The sequence below is a fragment of the Parasteatoda tepidariorum genome, chromosome 9, assembly GCF_043381705.1.
Source record: "Parasteatoda tepidariorum isolate YZ-2023 chromosome 9, CAS_Ptep_4.0, whole genome shotgun sequence".
Lineage (NCBI taxonomy): Eukaryota > Metazoa > Arthropoda > Arachnida > Araneae > Theridiidae > Parasteatoda > Parasteatoda tepidariorum.
Window position 1 is genome coordinate 77,102,550 of NC_092212.1, and position 19,630 is coordinate 77,122,179.

The 19,630-nt window shown below is 28.1% G+C and overlaps 1 protein-coding gene across 1 annotated transcript; it reads left to right on the forward strand.

The window, feature by feature from the left end:
• The first annotated feature begins 166 nt into the window (after positions 1 to 166).
• On the forward strand, positions 167 to 17,464 carry LOC107436534 (MOB kinase activator 3). The gene is made up of 7 exons (XM_043042249.2): positions 167 to 354; positions 1,463 to 1,613; positions 7,055 to 7,148; positions 8,184 to 8,317; positions 10,888 to 11,003; positions 15,820 to 15,906; positions 16,500 to 17,464. The coding sequence occupies exons 1-7, from the start codon at positions 319 to 321 to the stop codon at positions 16,548 to 16,550; spliced, it is 669 nt and encodes a 222-aa protein (XP_042898183.1). The 5' UTR covers positions 167 to 318; the 3' UTR covers positions 16,551 to 17,464.
• The last annotated feature ends 2,166 nt before the right edge of the window (positions 17,465 to 19,630 follow it).

Below are 19,630 nucleotides of genomic sequence, written 5' to 3' on the forward strand. Positions count from 1 at the left end.
GTCTATTCTTCAAAATGTCTTTTTATAAACTTCAAAAACGGTTTAAACTCGCATATTTTTACAATTTCTCCTTTGCTTCCGATATATAATGCCATCTGGTGTGATCTAAATTGTAATTTAATATTTATTTTGTTTGTTTTTTTTGGCCATTGACATCCACCCAGTTTATCTTCTTTTTCTGTTCAAAATAATAAAACAAAACCAAAATAATTATGTCCTTGGCAGAAAAGTAAGTATTCCGGGATGCAAGTGTTTTCCGCATGATAAACTTATAAGCGGAAGTCTTCTCTGTAGATAAATAAGATATGAATTAAAAGAATGGCAAACTTCATGGAGTTTTTTCACAAGCGAAAGGTATTGTATTTCAAGCTCCCTTCATTCATAATTTTTACCGGCGTTAATGATCTTTTATTTTACTTGCGCATTCAAAGATTAAATTATAATTAGATCGCGTAAATGTATAATAAACCTATTTTATTATTTTTTTGATGTGTTAAACTCGAAAGTAAGTTATATTTATATATTAATAATCAATAAGACTGATGTTTAGAAAAATTGTTTGTACATTGCTCCATTTTTTTTTTTATTAATCGTTTTCACAATCATGAGTTTTAATAAAAATGATGGGGATATTTTCACCAAATGCGAATTCGAATATTTTCGACGCGAATATTTTCACCAGCATGCAAATTCTTTTAAAGAAAAAATATGTGTTGGTTCTCCTATCCAGCAGCAGAGTTCAATCTCCCATTTGACATTTTCTTAAATTAACAAAAAAATTAATTCCTTCCTTTTTTTTTTAGTTCAGGTAACAAATTTTAGGGGAAATTTCTGTATCATGATCTGTTGCACCAACTATACAATCGCCAAGGTACCAAATAGATTTGAAATTAGTAAATTTAAAAAAAAACAAGTAGATATTTGCCCAGGGGGGGGACTACAAGTTATACCTTTTGAATTGGTCCCATTCTGTGATGTTTTTTCTCGCAGACCACTGCACGGAAGTTGCCATGTCTGTCACAGATCAAAGAGAAAAATCTCCAGAGTGGAGAGCAAGTCATTAAAAGGTGCTGGATAGAGGGGACAGATATTTTTGTAACGCAATCTGGGCCGCTAGTTCGAAGTTAATAAGACTTGGCAGTTATTCTGCCATAGACCACAATACAAAAATCTCCCCTAAATTTTATACTTTTTTTTTAAAAAGAAAAAAACAGGTAGAGGTTTGCCCAGAAACTGGAAAATTATTAAAACTGTTTATTGAAATTACAATTCTTTAATAAAATTGCCTGAATGTGCAATTTTAGTAACTTATGTATTAAATTTTTAAAAATTATGTAATTTTCCAGTTAAACTATTTGAATTGCTGGAATTCGATAAAAAAATTGTTTTGCATAATAGTATTTCTAAATTGTCAATGATTATTAAATTTTTTTTATCACAATTGTAAAACTTTTTCTTCCAGACTTTTCGTCCCAAAAAGAAGTTTGAGCCTGGGACACTTCGGTATTCTCTTCACAAACAGGCTCAAGCATCGCTAAATTCTGGATTAAACCTACGAGAAGCCGTAAAAGTGCCTCCTGGTGAATCTATAAATGATTGGCTAGCTGTTCATGGTAAAAGTTTTAACCAGTTATTACTTTTATGTTAATAATGCCACTTTTATGATTGGATTGGTTATTGTTTCTATGCGTTTTATTTGACCAAATATTAAAATGTTTCATTCATTGCGTATGGCATAATGTTACATCAAACCAAATTAACTTCGATTTGCTGTAAAAAAAAACGACATTTATTTTGCATTAAAACTAGAAGGTGTATTAAAATAAGGAAATTGTCTCCAATTAACTTAGACCTAAACAATATTATTTTCTTGTTGAGCAGTATTTCCCTATTGAATGACAGGTAAAGAATATTTTTTATTTTGCTGAAAAGCAATGAGCTCCTTTTTTTAATAAATTGGATTAAAATTCTTCTCAATGCCTGTCAGAGTATAAGGTTTCTATCATGTCTCAGTCCCGCAGTGGACTGATTGTTAAGACACGGTTCCCAGCTGATCACCGAAGTCAAGCATCACTGACTACGGTCAGTGTGCGGGTGGGTGACCACTTGGATCAGTCTGCGTAGGGACCGAGGGTGTGCGGTATTGGTCCTCGTTAAACTGTGCTACCGTAAAGTGCTCGACTTCGCGCGCAGGTCGTCGGGCTACCGAAGCGGGGGTGCCATCCCCTCCGCAGAGGATCAAAATTGTGATGGCATGTCTTCGGATCATCCTCCGGGATGTTTCCGAGACCGTCGCCAATAGCCCATTGTGCAGCTCTAGTGCGACGTAAATTAACAACAACAACTATCATGTCTCATGGTCTTTGGCAGCAGCTCTGACTTTCTCTCATCTTTTCAGTTAGAGGTACTGGAATGGGATGTCGCTGTGACCCCCTCCCCCCCAATTTTTTCTTCACAATTTTTTTTATTTATTATTATTTAGAAAACAAAATGAAAGGATTGAGTATTACACCTTTATTAGACTTTTTTTGATGAATTAAAGTTTGCATAAGTATCATATAATGTATCTACTTCTCAATTCTTTTATCTTCTTTAAATCTGAAAATCTTCAATTCCTTCTTTGCCTTCCTTCCTTCATCTCTCTTGTGACGTGTCATTTGTGACATCAGACTACCTTTTTCTCTTCCTCCTTTCGAGGCTGTTATTCATTTTAAAGGAATTCCTTTTAAATTTAAATCTTAATGATTTTTAAACTTATATATTTTATTTAAAAAAATTTTTTTTTCAGGTTGTGTTTGAATAATACTATTGAAAATATTCAACAGTATTACCACTGTGTAAAAAAATTTGAGTCTATGACCTTCGCCCCCCCCCAGGAAAAATTTCTGGATCCGTCCCTGACCACTCGCCTCATTTCTGTTTGTGTCTTCATTATCTGTTTTGTTAAAGCCACTCCAGCCCCTCTAGAACCTTAATAAGTAAAAATCAATAGAAAGTATAAGAATGTATTGCAACTGTCTGAGGACTTAAAAGGAAACAATAAGCAAAACAACTCCCCTGTTTAGGGGATTAATGGAAATTTTGTTTGCATTGTGTTGCTTGCAATCATTTCATCCCCTCATTTAAAATTAATGTAGGGTTATTTGCAAATTAATGAATAGTTAAACAATTTTTTTTAAACTTCAGTTTTCTGGAGAAAATAATATTTATTGTTTTTTTTAACCTATATCATGTTTGTATAATGCTTGTAAAAAAATTCAAGTTATTGAAGGAAGGGTGAAAAAATAGATATCAAATCAAGGTTTTTTAAACATTGAGTGCAATTTTCTATGACCCCCCCCCGGGGGGGGGTCATAGAAAATTTGAAGGGTTTTTTTTTTTTTTGAGTTATAAATTTTTTTTTTAAAATTGAGGTGTCCGTGTTAGAGAGGTTTAACTGTTTAATACAAAGTATTTGTAGATATAGATGATTTTATTCTACAAATTATTTTTTTTATTTCCTTTCTGTGGTTAGTTGTAATTTAATTATATAGATATAATCTGTAACTTTGGCATGGCTCTTGAAAACAGTGGCGTCCTCCTTTCTACTCATAGAAATGAAAGTCATAGGAAAGTCTTTAAATTGATTTCGATAAATTAAAGTTGAAGATCTGACACATTTCTGAGTGATCCATTTTCATGTGGATCCTAAAAAAGAAAATATTAAAAGAACCTCACAAACTCTAGTTAGTGGGGTTAGGTTTAAGGATACCAGCTTTTAAAATATTTTAATCAAATCATTGATTATATACTAGTTTTTACAATCAAAGGAAATCGCTTAAAGAGTTCTAAAAAAATATCAAATTTTTAAACGTATAAATTTTTAAAATTTAATTGTTCAAAAACTATTTGATAACTTTCATTCAAATTTTGAATTGCATTCTTTAAATATCATGTATGAAATTGTATGCTTTACAATTCAAAATGTTTTTCAACTACAGTACAGAACCCATTATCCGGAAATCAGAAAACCAAAAAACCGGAGTGAAATTTGATAAATTTCCCCGCCATTTTTTTAAAGAATATTTTTTTTCCTCAAGATTTTAGGATTTTTTTTCCTTTTTTGAAAGATGTTTACCTTACCATCATTTTGGAAATAATCATTAATGTATTACTTTATAATTTTTTCTTCTTTTTAAGATTATTTCCCCAAATTTTTTTTTTTAGTTGGGTTTAACAATTAAAAAAAACTGCTTTTGCAGCAATTCAGAAAACCGGAAAAATCAGTTATTCGGAATAGCGATGGTCCCGATCGTTTCGGATAATCGGTTCCCTACTGTATTATTAAATAAAATAATAATTAATTATTAAAAATTATTTTTTACATTAAATTATCTTTGAATTATCTTTATCATTATCTTTAACAAATACTATAATTATGAGCTAAAATTTTCGATTAGCTTAAAAAGTTTTCAAGTTATAGCAAAATATGTAAAAAGCGAAATTAACATTAGGAGGTCCAAACTTTCAACTGTTCTCCTGGCCAAATTATTGGGACAATATCCCCAGATTGCGGCTACACTAAAGGTCCAAAGGTCAGAAATCTGAATACATAAAAAAAGGAATATTTATTCATAGAAAGTATGTTTTTGTGTCTGATTTTGTAGCTTAAAATATCATTTGCTTCAGTTAATTACCATATTTGAGATGAGACTGTTGAACCATTAAGATCTTAGTGCATAAAAATCCAATCATTCGATCAAAAGTTATTCAAGGTGTTCCTTTTTTCCCCCCTGCTCACTGTACATTTAATGTGAATATTTTCTTTTTTTAGAAAGCACTTATTCTAAATAATATTACTTTAGCTTTTCTTGATGCAGGAATTCTGTTCTGAGAATTATTATGAGATTTAAGTTGCAAAGTAAGACTAATAAATGACAGAATTATTTTAAAAATAAAGGTAAATTACTGTAAACATAATATTACTAAAAAAATAAAGGCAAATTACTATAAGGGTTCATTAAACCTCTGCATGAAATGATGTTAGGTTTGAAATAGGAAGGAAATCTTTCGTAAACATCCTGATAAATCTCGGAAAGTTATGACTAAGTGTAATCGAAATGTGTACTGAGGAAAGAGTTCTTTTCGTCAAGGGAAATGCGCTTAAAATTTTGCATTTAAATAAAAATTGACAATCTAGATAGGCTATCAGCTACTTTAAATCAAATATGTGACTTAGATGCCTTAAATCATACATATCATATATGAAGCAGCTTAATTAAACTGTTTTATTTGCATAGCAAACGAATCTTTTATTTTCCTTGAATTTTTTATTTTTCTAAAATATCTAAATTCTCAAACGTGATAAAGAATTCTTTCTATCAAAATCAAATCAAAAATTTTTCAAAAATATGATTTTATTTGATTTTAATATCAAACAATTTATTTATAGTTGACATAGCACAATAGGTTGAATTATGGATGTCACTAAATTAACTTATTTAGGATAAGTTTGGCAAATAGAATTAGCATTGAAATTTATTTACAAACCTTATTATTTAGCTTTTTTTAGGCTGCTTCAGAAATGTTTAAGAAAATATTTCTGGAAAAAAATGTTTTAAAAAACATCTTAAGGATGCTTCCAAGAACATTTTCTTGAGAATGTTCAGAAACCTTTTTTTTCCTTTTTCATATTAATTTTTAAAATTAAGTTTTTATGAATTAGAGATAATAACTGATCTTAAAACTTGAAGGGAAATGTTGCTTTCATTGATAATGATTTGATGGAAAAACAAAACTATTAAAATCTACAACTTAATAGTTTTTTTAAAAGAGAAATAATTTTTATAAAATTGAAAGCATATTAATTTTCATTATTAAAAATTAAGGTAGTAATCGTTAGTGTTATAGTGAAACACTGATGACTGAATGCTAGGCCTTCTTGCAGGAGTAATAAATTTGTTTTTTCAAAAAGCCTGATTAGTTGAAAAAGTGATGTACTTGATAAAAGGACTTTACATTGGCTCACAACAAATTCAAGTGCTGCAAGAAAAGGATATATCAGTATAAAAAACAATATTAAAATTTATGAGAAATCTTTAATTCAAAGTTTTTCATCATTATTTTATTTGAGATGCATGATTTGTTGCAAAGAATAATGAACTCTGGAGTTTATCATTCCGTTGTCATTCAAGAGGCTGAATTGATTCATCATACTTTAATGCATCTTAGGAAAGAGGCTTAGGTTATTAGGTTAATTTATTTTTAACTCATTTCTAACTTAGTCATTACTGTTTAATTTTATTCTTTTACTTAGTGACTATCATTGAGTAACTCATTTTTAAGTACTCTTGTAGTGGCAAAAAATTTACTTTTCCTCATTGTTTTATTCGCAAAGCCAAATTTATTGAAAAGAAGTTTGAATTCATGAGGTAAATTTAAAGAATGTTATTGGCTTGATGGCGATTCAATCCAAGCACTTCAGCGCGTCAAAACATGCCATAAATCATAAATGGAACGCCCCTTGGACTGCCTAATTTTCCATCGTGAAAAATCGTAACAAATAAAATAATTATGTGCCAGCAAATTTATGAAAATTTCAAACTTTTTATATAACATTTTTTTCTAGATGACCAAAATTAAAATAATGAATTCTGAGTATCATATTACGCGACTTTTTTTCCTTTATGCAGATATTTGATAATTTCTAATTTTGTTTTTTTAATTAATCAGAATATATTTATTTTTTATGCTTATCTTCAAGGTAAAGATTTGTGTTATTTTAATAAGGGTTATTAGTTAAATAGGATCCGGAAATTTGGAAATACAAGATCCTGAGGATCTGTAGTTTCCAATGTTTATTGGAATCAACAGGTTTGTGTGATGTAGAAATTCTGAATTCTAAAAAACATAAGATATATTCATTGAAGACGCTGAATCATTTCATTAGGACATCATACTCTAATGTTTTACTGCACTATACAGCTAATGAAGCTAAAGTTATTTTAGTTTATAATATTGTAAGAATTTATTTAATTATACTAATAACTTTAAATGAAGAATTTCATTTTTTCAGTGGTTGACTTCTTCAATCGAATCAATCTTATCTATGGAACTGTGACTGAGTATTGTACGGAAGAAACATGTCCTACTATGTCTGGAGGGCCAAAGTATTTTAATGTTATCTTCATTTGCGTAATGTTATCTTCATANATCATAAGATTCTGCAAAATAATTTATTACCGAAAAATATTATATTTTTATTTGTATCTTCATAATTTTGTGCAAAATACACTTGTTGTTTTTAAAGGTAAATTATTTTTGTCAACAAATTTTTTTCTCCCAAGTTTTTCGTAGTCCCCTGAATTTCTTAGGCCCTAGGCACGTGCCTAGTGTGCCTATAGGTTAATCCGGCCCTGATCAGAATATATTTGTATTTTGTGTATATCTTCAAAGTAGAGATTTATACTATTTTATTAAGGGACCCACAATTAGTTAAATAGCATCTGGAAATTTTGAAATACGAGATCCTGAGGATCTGTAGTTTTCAAATGTCAATTGGAATCATCAGCTTGCAACAGGTTTGTATGATGTAGAAAATCAGAAATATAATAAACATGAGATATATCCATTGAAAACACTAGATCATTTAATTAGTACATCATACTCTAATGTTTTACTTCACCATACAGTTAATGAAGCTAAAGTTATTTTAGTTTATAATGTTTTAAGAATTTTATTTAATTCTACTAATAGATCCTGAGGATCTGTAGTTTCCAATGTCTATTGGAATTACCAGCTTGCAACAGGTTTGTGTGATGTAGAAAATCGGAATTATAATAAACATAAGATACATCCATTGAAGATGCTGAATCATTTAATTAGTGCAACATACTCTAATGTTTAACTACACTATACAGCTAATGAAGCTAAAGTTATTTTAGTTTATAATGTTGTAAGAATTTATTTAATTGTACTAATAACTTTAAATGAAGAATTTCATTTTTTCAGTGGTTGACTTCTTCAATCGAATCAATCTTATCTATGGAACTGTGACTGAGTATTGTACGGAAGAAACATGTCCTACTATGTCTGGAGGGCCAAAGTATTTTAATTTTAATGTTATCTTCATTTGCGTAATGTTATCTTCATATAGTGTACTTAAGTATAAAATATCTGTATTTATAAGCTCCTACCATTCATAGGTATGAATATAGGTGGGCTGATGGAAATGAATACAAAAAACCAACTGCACTTCCAGCTCCAAAATATGTCTCCTTACTTATGGATTGGATAGAAGCTCAAATAAATAATGAAGACATATTTCCTGTCAAAATGGGTAAGAAAATTCGTTCACGATATTTTTTCAAGTTATTTACTTCAATTTATAAACCACTTTGTAATTTGTTTAGCATGTGTGTGAGGAATAATTCAGTGGTTAAAAGTATTGTGTTACAGTTAGCGAAACTACTGTTGTTGCTACTTTTTGTTGTGTAGTGCACTACTTTTTAAAAGAAAGCTAAAAACATCACTCAGTGGCTCGTCAGCCCGAAGAGGGCCTAGGCCTACTGTGCCCATCTCAGTTTTCTTGGGCTCTGGGGTGCAGGAGGAGATGTTCCGTTTAGGTGGTCAGCTGAATGCGGAAGCCCCAGTGTTTAGTTCCCAAGCAAGCTTGGTACTCATTTATCGACCCACTGAAGGGATGAAAGGCTGAGTGAACCTTGCCCGGCCTTAGGATCGAACCCAGGACCTGTTGCAGGAGAGCTCTGCCATGCAGCCACTGGGCGTCACTTTATAAAAGTAGTGTATTAATTAAGGCAATGCAACAAAACAAAACAAAAAATTCACACTATTGATCTTCATTTCTAGATAGTTTAAATTTAGTTAGTAATTTACCCGTACAATTTTGAATTTAATAATTTTTGAATTAAATAATTTTTGAATTAAATAATTAATAAGTAAATAATTTGTATTGCATCATCTTTCACAGCAAAAATCTTTTCATAAAGAATTAAATTTTTTCAAAGAGCCTATTTTTTTCCTAACAGTTTCAATAAAATCAGTAAAATAAAATAAGTAAATAAAATTAGTAAAATAAAATAAATTCAATAAAATAAGAAGTTTATAAGAAACCTGTTAAATTGAAGTATTGTCCTGTTATCATAAGATGTTAATAGCATCCTTGCAATGTTTCATTTCCTGGAATGACGCAAAAAAGGCCTCAGTTTTCTTATAGCAGGATTGCCACAGGCAACTAAAATGCAACTATTTGTGGCATGAGGCGACTATGGCAACTTTTTTTGCCTGAAAAGGCTAAAAAAGCAACTATTTTCAGGAAAAGAAGACTATTTGGAGACTTTTCTGAACTCCTAGCGATGTTTTTTTTAAAACATAAATTGGGTGGAAAATCTGCACTCCACAAGATAGTTTCTGAACACACTAAACTTTTTTTTTCTTAAAAAATAAAAAATTTTGAATTGCAAATTTGAGTGTTCACTTTTTAATTCGTTCAATCTGCACAGACTCCATTGTAAGTCTATTTCATTTCTCGATCGCCTTTTCAACGATTATTGCTACGAAATTCCGCATGATTTTAAAAAAATTAATAAATAAGTTTTAATGCGATATTACAATGCGTGAATTTCGATTTTGAGTAATCACTTTTCATTTATATATATATATAAACATATACGTTTATATAAAAATTATCCTATTTGTCACCAACTTGACTGAATAGATCATGGTACAGTCAATTGGCTATAACTCGAAGTACGATAACTCGAATATTACTATAACTCGATTTTTTTTATGACGTCCCGACCCTTTTATCTTCAATTTCATGTTAATTATTCTCGATTACTCGACTTTTACTCCCTTTAACTCGATTTTTTTTTAATCTTTTAAAGCAAGAAAAAAAACCTAAGAGCTGATATCTTGCCCCTTCCTTTGCAAAACACACACAATGTCTTTCGCACTCTTCATGGAGAAGCTAAAGCTGTCCCGCTTGAAGTATGTAAACAGTGGTTAAATGAAACGTTACCAAATTTACTTCAAGGATACAGTGAAAATGATGTTTTCAATATTGATGAAATGGGTTTATTTTTTAAATGTCTTCCAAATAAGACTATGATGTTTAAGGATGAAAACTGCTCAGGGGGCAAAATGTGCAAGGGACGTTTTACTGTCCTAGTTGGAGGAAATGCGTCTGGGACAGAGAAATTGCCCTTACCGAATCGGAAAATACCGAAATCCCCGATGTTTCAAGAATGTAAAAACGTATCATTTGGATTACAGGTCTAACAAAAAGTTTTGGATGACATCAGTTTTATTTGAAGACTATGTAAGAAAATTGGATCGGAAATTCTTCGCTAAAAAAGAAAAGTGATACTCTTAATGGATTGAAGGTAGATTTTGATACTCAGTTGCCATGACATTGAATTATAATTAGTTGTACGCTTGCAGTGAGATAAAAGTTTGCCATTACATTTATTGAGAAAGGAAAATAATGAAAATATTTCCATTTGCTCTTTTTGAAATCAAAAGTGAATAAAAGTTAAGATTTTTTTTTTTTTAGCAAAGGATTAGGAATGATTAGATATGAATATAAATTTTATAAAATAGAGAAAATTCAAAAGCTAGGAAATATATAATGCCTATGATTACATGATAGGAAGCTATGCTTGCAGCAGCAGAGTTTACTCTGTATTAATAGGCTTTTTAACATAAAACAAACCACTTTTTAAAAAAAAATTAATTATTACACCCAGCATCTTGTCAAATAAAGTAAGTTTTTACAATGAAAAAATTTGGCTTCATATCTTTTCTGTTCTGTATTATAGAATAAATTTATAATAATGTTTTCTATTTATTATTGGAATGCATTGTCCTTCATTTTTTTTTCTTTTTTAGATGTTCCATTTCCAAAGCCCTTTCTTCCCACCTGTAAGAAAATTTTAACACGATTATTCCGAATTTTTGTCCATGTTTACATTCACCATTTTGAACGACTAGTTCTTATTGGAGCTGTAAGTGTCTCTTTAAAAGTATTATTAATGAATTATTTATATTTTATGTGTTTTCTTTCATTTTTTTATAGTAATAATTATTATTACTATGATATTTTTAGATTGAGTTTTACTTGTCATTCATTGTTCGTCTATTGAATCCGACATTTTGCGTAGTTTGGAATTCGACAGCATAATACAAGATTTCGTTGAATCCAAAAATCGCAAAAAAGTAATATATTAGATCATAAGATTCTGAAAAATAATTTATTACTGTAAAATATTATATTTTTATATTTGTATCTTCATAATTTTGTGCAAAATACACTTGTTGTTTTTAAAGCTAAATTATTTTTGTCAACAAATTTTTTTCTCCCAAGTTTTTCGTAGTCCCCTGAATTTCTTAGGCCCTAGGCACGTGCCTAGTGTGCCTATAGGTTAATCCGGCCCTGATCAGAATATATTTGTATTTTGTGTATATCTTCAAAGTAGAGATTTATACTATTTTATTAAGGGACCCACAATTAGTTAAATAGCATCTGGAAATTTTGAAATACGAGATCCTGAGGATCTGTAGTTTTCAAATGTCAATTGGAATCATCAGCTTGCAACAGGTTTGTATGATGTAGAAAATCAGAAATATAATAAACATGAGATATATCCATTGAAAACACTAGATCATTTAATTAGTACATCATACTCTAATGTTTTACTTCACCATACAGTTAATGAAGCTAAAGTTATTTTAGTTTATAATGTTTTAAGAATTTTATTTAATTCTACTAATAGATCCTGAGGATCTGTAGTTTCCAATGTCTATTGGAATTACCAGCTTGCAACAGGTTTGTGTGATGTAGAAAATCGGAATTATAATAAACATAAGATACATCCATTGAAGATGCTGAATCATTTAATTAGTGCAACATACTCTAATGTTTAACTACACTATACAGCTAATGAAGCTAAAGTTATTTTAGTTTATAATATTGTAAGAATTTATTTAATTATACTAATAACTTTAAATGAAGAATTTCATTTTTTCAGTGGTTGACTTCTTCAATCGAATCAATCTTATCTATGGAACTGTGACTGAGTATTGTACGGAAGAAACATGTCCTACTATGTCTGGAGGGCCAAAGTATTTTAATGTTATCTTCATTTGCGTAATGTTATCTTCATATAGTGTACTTTAGTGTAAAATATCTGTATTTATAAGCTCTTACCATTCATAGGTATGAATATAGGTGGGCTGATGGAAATGAATACAAAAAACCAACTGCACTTCCAGCTCCAAAGTATGTCTCCTTACTTATGGATTGGATAGAAGCTCAAATAAATAATGAAGACATATTTCCTGTTAAAATGGGTAAGAAAATTCTTTAACAATATTTTTTCAAGTTATTTACTTCAATTTATAAACCACTTTGTAATTTGTTTAGCATGTATGTGAAGAATAATTCAGTGGTCAAAAGTACCATGCTACATTTAGTGAAACTTCTGTTGTTGCTTCTTTTTTGTAGTGTAGTGCACTCCTTTTTAAAAGAAATCTAAAAACTACACTTAGTGGCTCGACAGCCAAAATGATTAAAATATGGAATTTTAAATATATATGTTAGATTGACTTGCCAACAAAATGTCTGTAGCAAGAAATATATTATCATCAAAATATATTTCATTTCTAGATGTGTTTCATTCCAACATGTATTTCATTTCTAGATATTGAATACTAGATATCTAGAATAAGGGCGAATTATTCTAATTTGCCTTTAAAGATATGAAATTAAATATTTAAACTTATAAAAGAAGATAAAAAAGCTTCTTTACAAATTTTTGAAAAAAATCTAAATTTTCATTAGAGTACTTAATATTATATTGTGACGTAGCTATTCGGATTGGTAAATGTGACTTCTATGGAACATATTTTCAAAGACGCCGGTGTTTAAATTTAGAAAAGTCTGATTATTTTCATAATCCTGTAAACTAAACTGAGGCCAGTGGCGTGACAGCCCATAGAGGACCAAAGTGTACTGTGCCCATCTCAGTTTTCTTGACCTTGGGCCCTGGAGTGCAGGAGCAGATGTTCCGGTTAGGTGGTCAGCCGAACGCGGGAGCCCCGTTGTTAAGTTCCCAGGCAAGCTTAGTGCTCATTTATCGACCCACTGAAGAAATGAAAGGCTGAGTGAGCCTTGTGGGGCCCTCGGATCGAACCCGGGACCTGTGGCACGAAAGCGCAACCATGCAGTCACCAGGCATCACTTTTTAAAAGAGGTAGTGTAGTAAGTAAGGCAATGCAAAAACAAGAACAAGAAATTCACAGTGATCTTCATTTCTAGATAGTTTACATTTAGATAGTAATTTACCCATACAATTTTGAATTAAATAATTAATAAGTAAATAATTCGTATTACTTCATGTTTCACCTCAAAAATCTTTTCATAAGGAATTAAATTTTTTCAAAAACCCTATTTTATCCTGACAGCTTCAATAAAATAAGTAAAATAAAATGAATTCAATAAAAAGTTATAAAAACCTGTTAAATAGAAGTAGTGTCCCGTTATCATAAAATGTTAATATCATCCTTACAATGTTTCATTTCCTGGAATGATGTAAAAAGGCCTCAGTTTTCTTATAGTGAGATATATAATGCCTATGATTCCATGATAGGAAGCAATGCTTTCAACAGCAGAGTTTACTCGGTATTAATAGGCTTTTGAACATAAAACAAACCACTTTTTTAAAAAATATCATTATTACTCTATTACACCCAGCATCTTGTCAAAATAAGTTTTTACAATGAAAAAATTTGGTTCTATATATCTTTGGAAAAAATGAATGAATTTATAAAATGTTTTCTATGTGTTATTGGAATACATTGTCCTTCATTTTTTTTTTTAGATGTTCCATTTCCAAAGCCCTTTCTTCCCACTTGTAAGAAAATTTTAACACGATTATTCCGAATTTTTGTCCATGTTTACATTCACCATTTTGAACGACTAGTTCTTATTGGAGCTGTAAGTACTTCTTTAAAAGTATTACTTATGAATTTGTTGTTTATATTTTATGTGTTTTCATTTATTTTTTTATAATCAGGGATCTGTCCAGGGCAGTTTTACTACCGTTTAGCGGTACCTTCACAAATTCAACTTCTGGAAAAACGGTAGTTTCACAAAATGCTCTTAAAAGAGCACGTTCTGAGATTCTCCTCCCTGCCTCTTGAAGTGTTTTTGCATCCCCGTAAGAAACAATAAATACCGGGTTAATTCCACGTATATGAATAAGTAGTATTTGCTTGGTGAGATTGTGCGGTGTAGTAAGCCTAACCAGTCACTTACTATATGTTTTAGCAAGTTTTTTTTTTTTTTAAATTAAATGACGAGGCACTACCTCTGTAAACTTTACAGGAAGTTGAAATTCGAACATTATTCTAAACATTCGAACATTGTTATAAATTTATTCTAACAGACCTTCATATTTTATGAAATTTTTTTTTTCTCTGTGAAACTCTTTTCTATATGACCCCGAGGGAAATGTTCTCATAATGAAAATAACTTTTAATGTAAGTACCGTTAAATGCATGATTTTTTTAAATTCAAATTTGCAACGGACTATGAATTTTAAGGATTTTTAAATTTAGATACAATTTTAAGCGTTACATTTTTTGCCAAAAATTTTACATCAGCAAAATCATTTTTGAACATATGGGGAAAAATTTATAAAAATTACCAGTCTTAATTGATTTTTATTTGTAGTGACAATTTTTGAAAGTATCTTCTAACTTTACCTTATTTTTGTGTTGATTTTTTAATATAATTTTTAATTTTCACAAATTATGTCTAAATTTTCGCAAAATAGGTACCTCTCATAAAAACCTAGGCAGACCCCTGTTAATAATAATTATTATTACTATGATATTTTTAGATTGAGTTTTACTTGTCATTCATTGTTCATCATAACTAATTTTAACTCCTTTAAAAAAAATTTAACTTAATAACTTTAGAATTAAAAAATATAAGTTAATATGTATTTATAAATAATGTTATATTTCTTACTAGGTAATGGTTTTAGACTATTTCAAGATATGTATTATATTATAGTCAGATTATTAAGACATAAAATATAAGAAGTGATTAATTATAAAAATCTGTGGTGGAAAATTTTAATCTTTCAATGATTTAACTTTGAATAACACTTATTTTCTTGAATAATAAAAAAGGGTAGACAATGGTGAAATATTATATATAAATTATAGTTAATAAACATCATATATTGTTTTAAATAACATTAAGATACTTTCGAATATAATAGTTATAAAGTTCTCTAATATAAATATTAAAAAAATGAAGAAAAAATTATATTTGATTTTAAATAATAATTATTTATATATATTTTCATTATACTTTAGCAAAGCTTAAACATTTATTAAACATGTATTTACTTTTGAACATTTTGTAATTTTTTTTACTGTAATTATGATTTTTTTTTTTGCTATTAAAAAGAGTTATAGTTTTGTGAAAATGAAACGGAGAAAAGTTTAAAGTATGCCTAATAAATTTAAATCAAATTGAATTGAAAGTAATGTAATCATTTGTAACATTTTTATATTTACTGTGCTCGTAATAAACAGAAATCCAATAATATTTATTTTAAAAAATTGAATTTTTCCATAAAATGTGCAAGTTTCATGTTATAAAAAATAATATGAATTTTTTTTTCTTCTTACTCATTCCTTTGAAACCATAAATATTGATGTTAAGTGCCTTCACTTTTTTTGTTTTGTTTGATTATTTGTATAGTTTGATATCTTCAAAGTATTAACTATATCAGTATTTTATTTCAGGAAGCTCATGTTAACATGTGCTATAAGCATTTCTATTATTTTGTTACTGAATTCGACCTAGTCAGTCAAAAAGAGCTGGAACCTTTAGTAAGTTAAACCATACTTAGTTTCTAATTTTTAAAAAGTATTATTTCATTTATTCAAATGAATTTCAATTTAGTGCCTTAATTGTCCTCTAACTTAATTAATGGTTTCTAATTTAATTCAGAAAGATCTCTACTTTAATTGTAACTTTTTAATGTTGAACATTTTATACATTAATGACAACTTCTAAAAACTGTAATAATTTTTCTAATATATTCCATTATGCATCATTATAAACAACTGGTCTGGTTGAGACAAAATGTAGATAATGCCAGGGTTTTAAAAAAAATCAATACATTTTTTATACTCGTTTTAGTTTACTTTTTAAAAATTAAATATGTACTTTAAGGGTTAATTTTTCTATTCTTACATTTCTGGATAATTTTAAAATTTTCAAAATTTTTTTTTTTAATGTTTAAAAAGTACTTAAAAGGTGCTTATTTTATATTGAAGGATATAGCTACGCACCCTGTAATAAAATATCTGAATGAAAAATTTTTTTTTCTATGATTTTGATGTAAAAAGTTAATAACTAATGAGATTTTTCTGATTCATATTGATTCCTAATTTATTCATATTGATGATTTTTTTTTCAGGCTGAAATGACTAGCAATATTTGCAAGAGTAGTTTTCAACCAAAACGGTAGAAGTTATTTGTATTTTATTTATTGTGTTTGTTTTGCTTTTGTACATATCGTTATTGTGGCTATACTTAAGTGAGAAACACTTTAACATTTATTTAGTCTAAATTATTTATAGTATATTGAACTATTATATTTTTTATCATTATTTTGTCATAATTTTCATTTTAACTATTTAATATGTACTATTCCAATTGTTTTTATTTATTTTTTTAATATCTATTTGGAATATTAGTATTTCAATATTTACATTTTTTAAATCTTTCGAGTTTTTTATTTAACAAAAGCTGTTTTGTTTATTATGCATTAATAATTGTGAATATTATTGCCCTTCAGTATTCAATCAATACTGATTCACGTAATTGATTTTTACACCGAATTTTAAAATTGTTACAAACTAGAAGTGTCATTTTTTAGGTATGTCTAGTTGGTAATATTGATTACTTTTATGTATTAATACATTGGGAAAAAATCTTTAAAATATTGCTTTATTCTTATTTGTTTATATATAATTTTATTAGTTTTTGCTCTATTTATTTTAATATATTTTATGAAATCATTCTTTTAAATAGAAATTTAAAGAACTGTTTTTAATATTTGAAGCATTAATTTCAAATTTTTAGAGCAAAAAAAACTCCTTGTGTTATTAGAAGAAAAAGATTTTCATAAGAAAATCTAAATTTACAGCTATCATGATATGTATCGAGGTAAAAGCAGTTTGAAATTATAAAAGAAATAATCTTCTTTCTTTTCATCTTTTTAATAGTAGGTTTATTAGTTTTTGGACAGGGAAACTATTTATTCTTGAATTTTTTTAAAGCAGAAATTACTTTTACCTTTATGAACTCTTGAATGCTTCATTTTAAAAATAACTTATTTTAAACTGAAACTAAACATTTGATAACAAATTCACTCCTCCCTGAAATTCTGAACTAGTGTAACCCATGTCTATAAATAATACAAGAAATGAAATGTTTGTATTTGGAGCACATAGGGTAAAATTTAAGCCTAATAATTTTTAATTATATTTTTTATATTTTGTGACTAGGGGCAAACATTAAATTGGTCCTATAAGCAATTCTATCTTATTTGACGCATAAGTTCATCAAAATATGCTAGATAAAAATGGGTTATGATAATGAAGTTTTGTGTTTATTGTACTTACTTTAGAGCATTTATAGTTTTTCAACTTATTTATTTAAGAGTATTCTTTTTATTCCTAATTTTTATTGGACTTTAAAACTTATGCTTGAAATTTGTTCTGTTAAATAGTTTTTTTTATTTACAGTATACAAATTGCAATTTACAGTACACAAATATTTACAATATACAAATTTCTCTACAGAGGCTATTCTAATATTTTACTTTTAAGCATTATGATACTTATTACTAACAGTAATCATGTGTAAAATTAGCACCTTCCAAAACCATAATTGTACGATATACTAGTTTATTTTTTTTCTGATTTATATAATTTAGAATAAAAATTATTTTAAGATACGTGTTACTTAACTGTTTAAAGGTAAAAGACATAATAAAATATTGATGTTAACTCTAGTTCTGGGTAATAACAGAATTTTAACATCATAACATACTTCAAGGAAACATTGATATTTCATATTATATAGAGGTATTCCACGTTACTTTATTTTAACATTGGTCTATATTCTCATCACTCAATTTTAAGTTTGTAAGGATTCATGATAATATAATATTTGATAATTATCATTATCAATAATAATGATAAACAATATCAACGTTTTTGAAATGTACCACTGTCATGATATGATTATTATCAGATAATTATCATTATTGATATTATTCATAACATTATCTTATTTAATNGTCTAGTTCTGGTTAATAGCAGAGCTTTAGCATCATAACATACTTCAAGGAAATATTGATATTTCATATTATATAGAGGTATTCCACGTTACTTTATTTTAACATTGGTCTATATTCTCATCACTCAATTTTAAGTTTGTAAGGATTCATGATAATATAATATTTGATAATTATCATTATCAATAATAATGATAAACAGTATCAACGGTTTTGAAATGTACCACTGTCATGATATGATTATTATTAGATAATTATCATTATTGATATTATTCGTAACATTATCTTATTTAATTTCTGTTGACATTTATTATCGTCATTAGTAATTATTGTATATTCATCATTTATCATAAGACTTATATCTATAGAACAGAAAGTATATATTGTAAAAAAAAAATTTCCGAATATCATTATTGTATTATTTAAAAAATATCAATATTTCATGATATATTTGTTTAGCTTTTATTAGATCATTTTAACCTAGTCATTTTTTTTACCAAAATTAATTAGAATAATTGTGCATGATTGTTTCATAAGACTGTAGGTACACCTGTAATGAACAAATATTTTAATAGATGTTAATCAGTTGTCCTTATTTTCTATTATAGTTTCAATTTTCCTGTGTTCATAAATGTTTTGTTTGTTCCTGTGTATAATAAAGTCCTATAGGATAGTATATTTTTACTTTTTAACTATACCTGAATAACCATATTTTGGGGATGGTTAATTTATTAATCATTTTTCTTGCTTTGTTGGTAGTACTCAAAAATCTTTGAAATTAGTAATGCAGATAAGTAATATTAATTTGGGATAATATTGTAATACCTGCTACTAGAGATTTCCTATGGTTTTTAAATCTGACTACAGAATTAGAATCTTGAAACTATGTAAAACTAAAATGAGAAGTTATTTTACGAATTCTTATTTTCTTTTTCGTAATTTGTTCATAACCAATTATGGTTATAAATTATTATTTATAAATTTGAAAGCCAACTTCTATTTTAGTCGAAGCTTATTTATATGTACTCAAATATAAAACAAATTTTTTTTATATTTTTTAAACTCTAATCGTTGAATGTAATGCTATTAAATGTATTGGAACGTATTTCATTGGGTGGAAAAAATTTTATGTATATAATATCTGTTAAATGTTTCATATTGCATTTTAGTATTGATGCAGGAAATACTGCAGAAAATTATTTCCAGTTGCACAGAAAATTAGTTGTATGACTTTTAAATGAATA

Bases quoted from the DNA above. Each gene is read 5' to 3' on its own strand.
- LOC107436534 (XM_043042249.2), top strand. From the start codon at position 319: ATGGCAAACTTCATGGAGTTTTTTCACAAGCGAAAG. The intron at 8,318-10,887 runs GTAAGAAAATTC...TTTCTTTTTTAG, and splicing joins CATATTTCCTGTCAAAATGG to ATGTTCCATTTCCAAAGCCC. The intron at 11,004-15,819 runs GTAAGTGTCTCT...ATTTTATTTCAG, and splicing joins GACTAGTTCTTATTGGAGCT to GAAGCTCATGTTAACATGTG.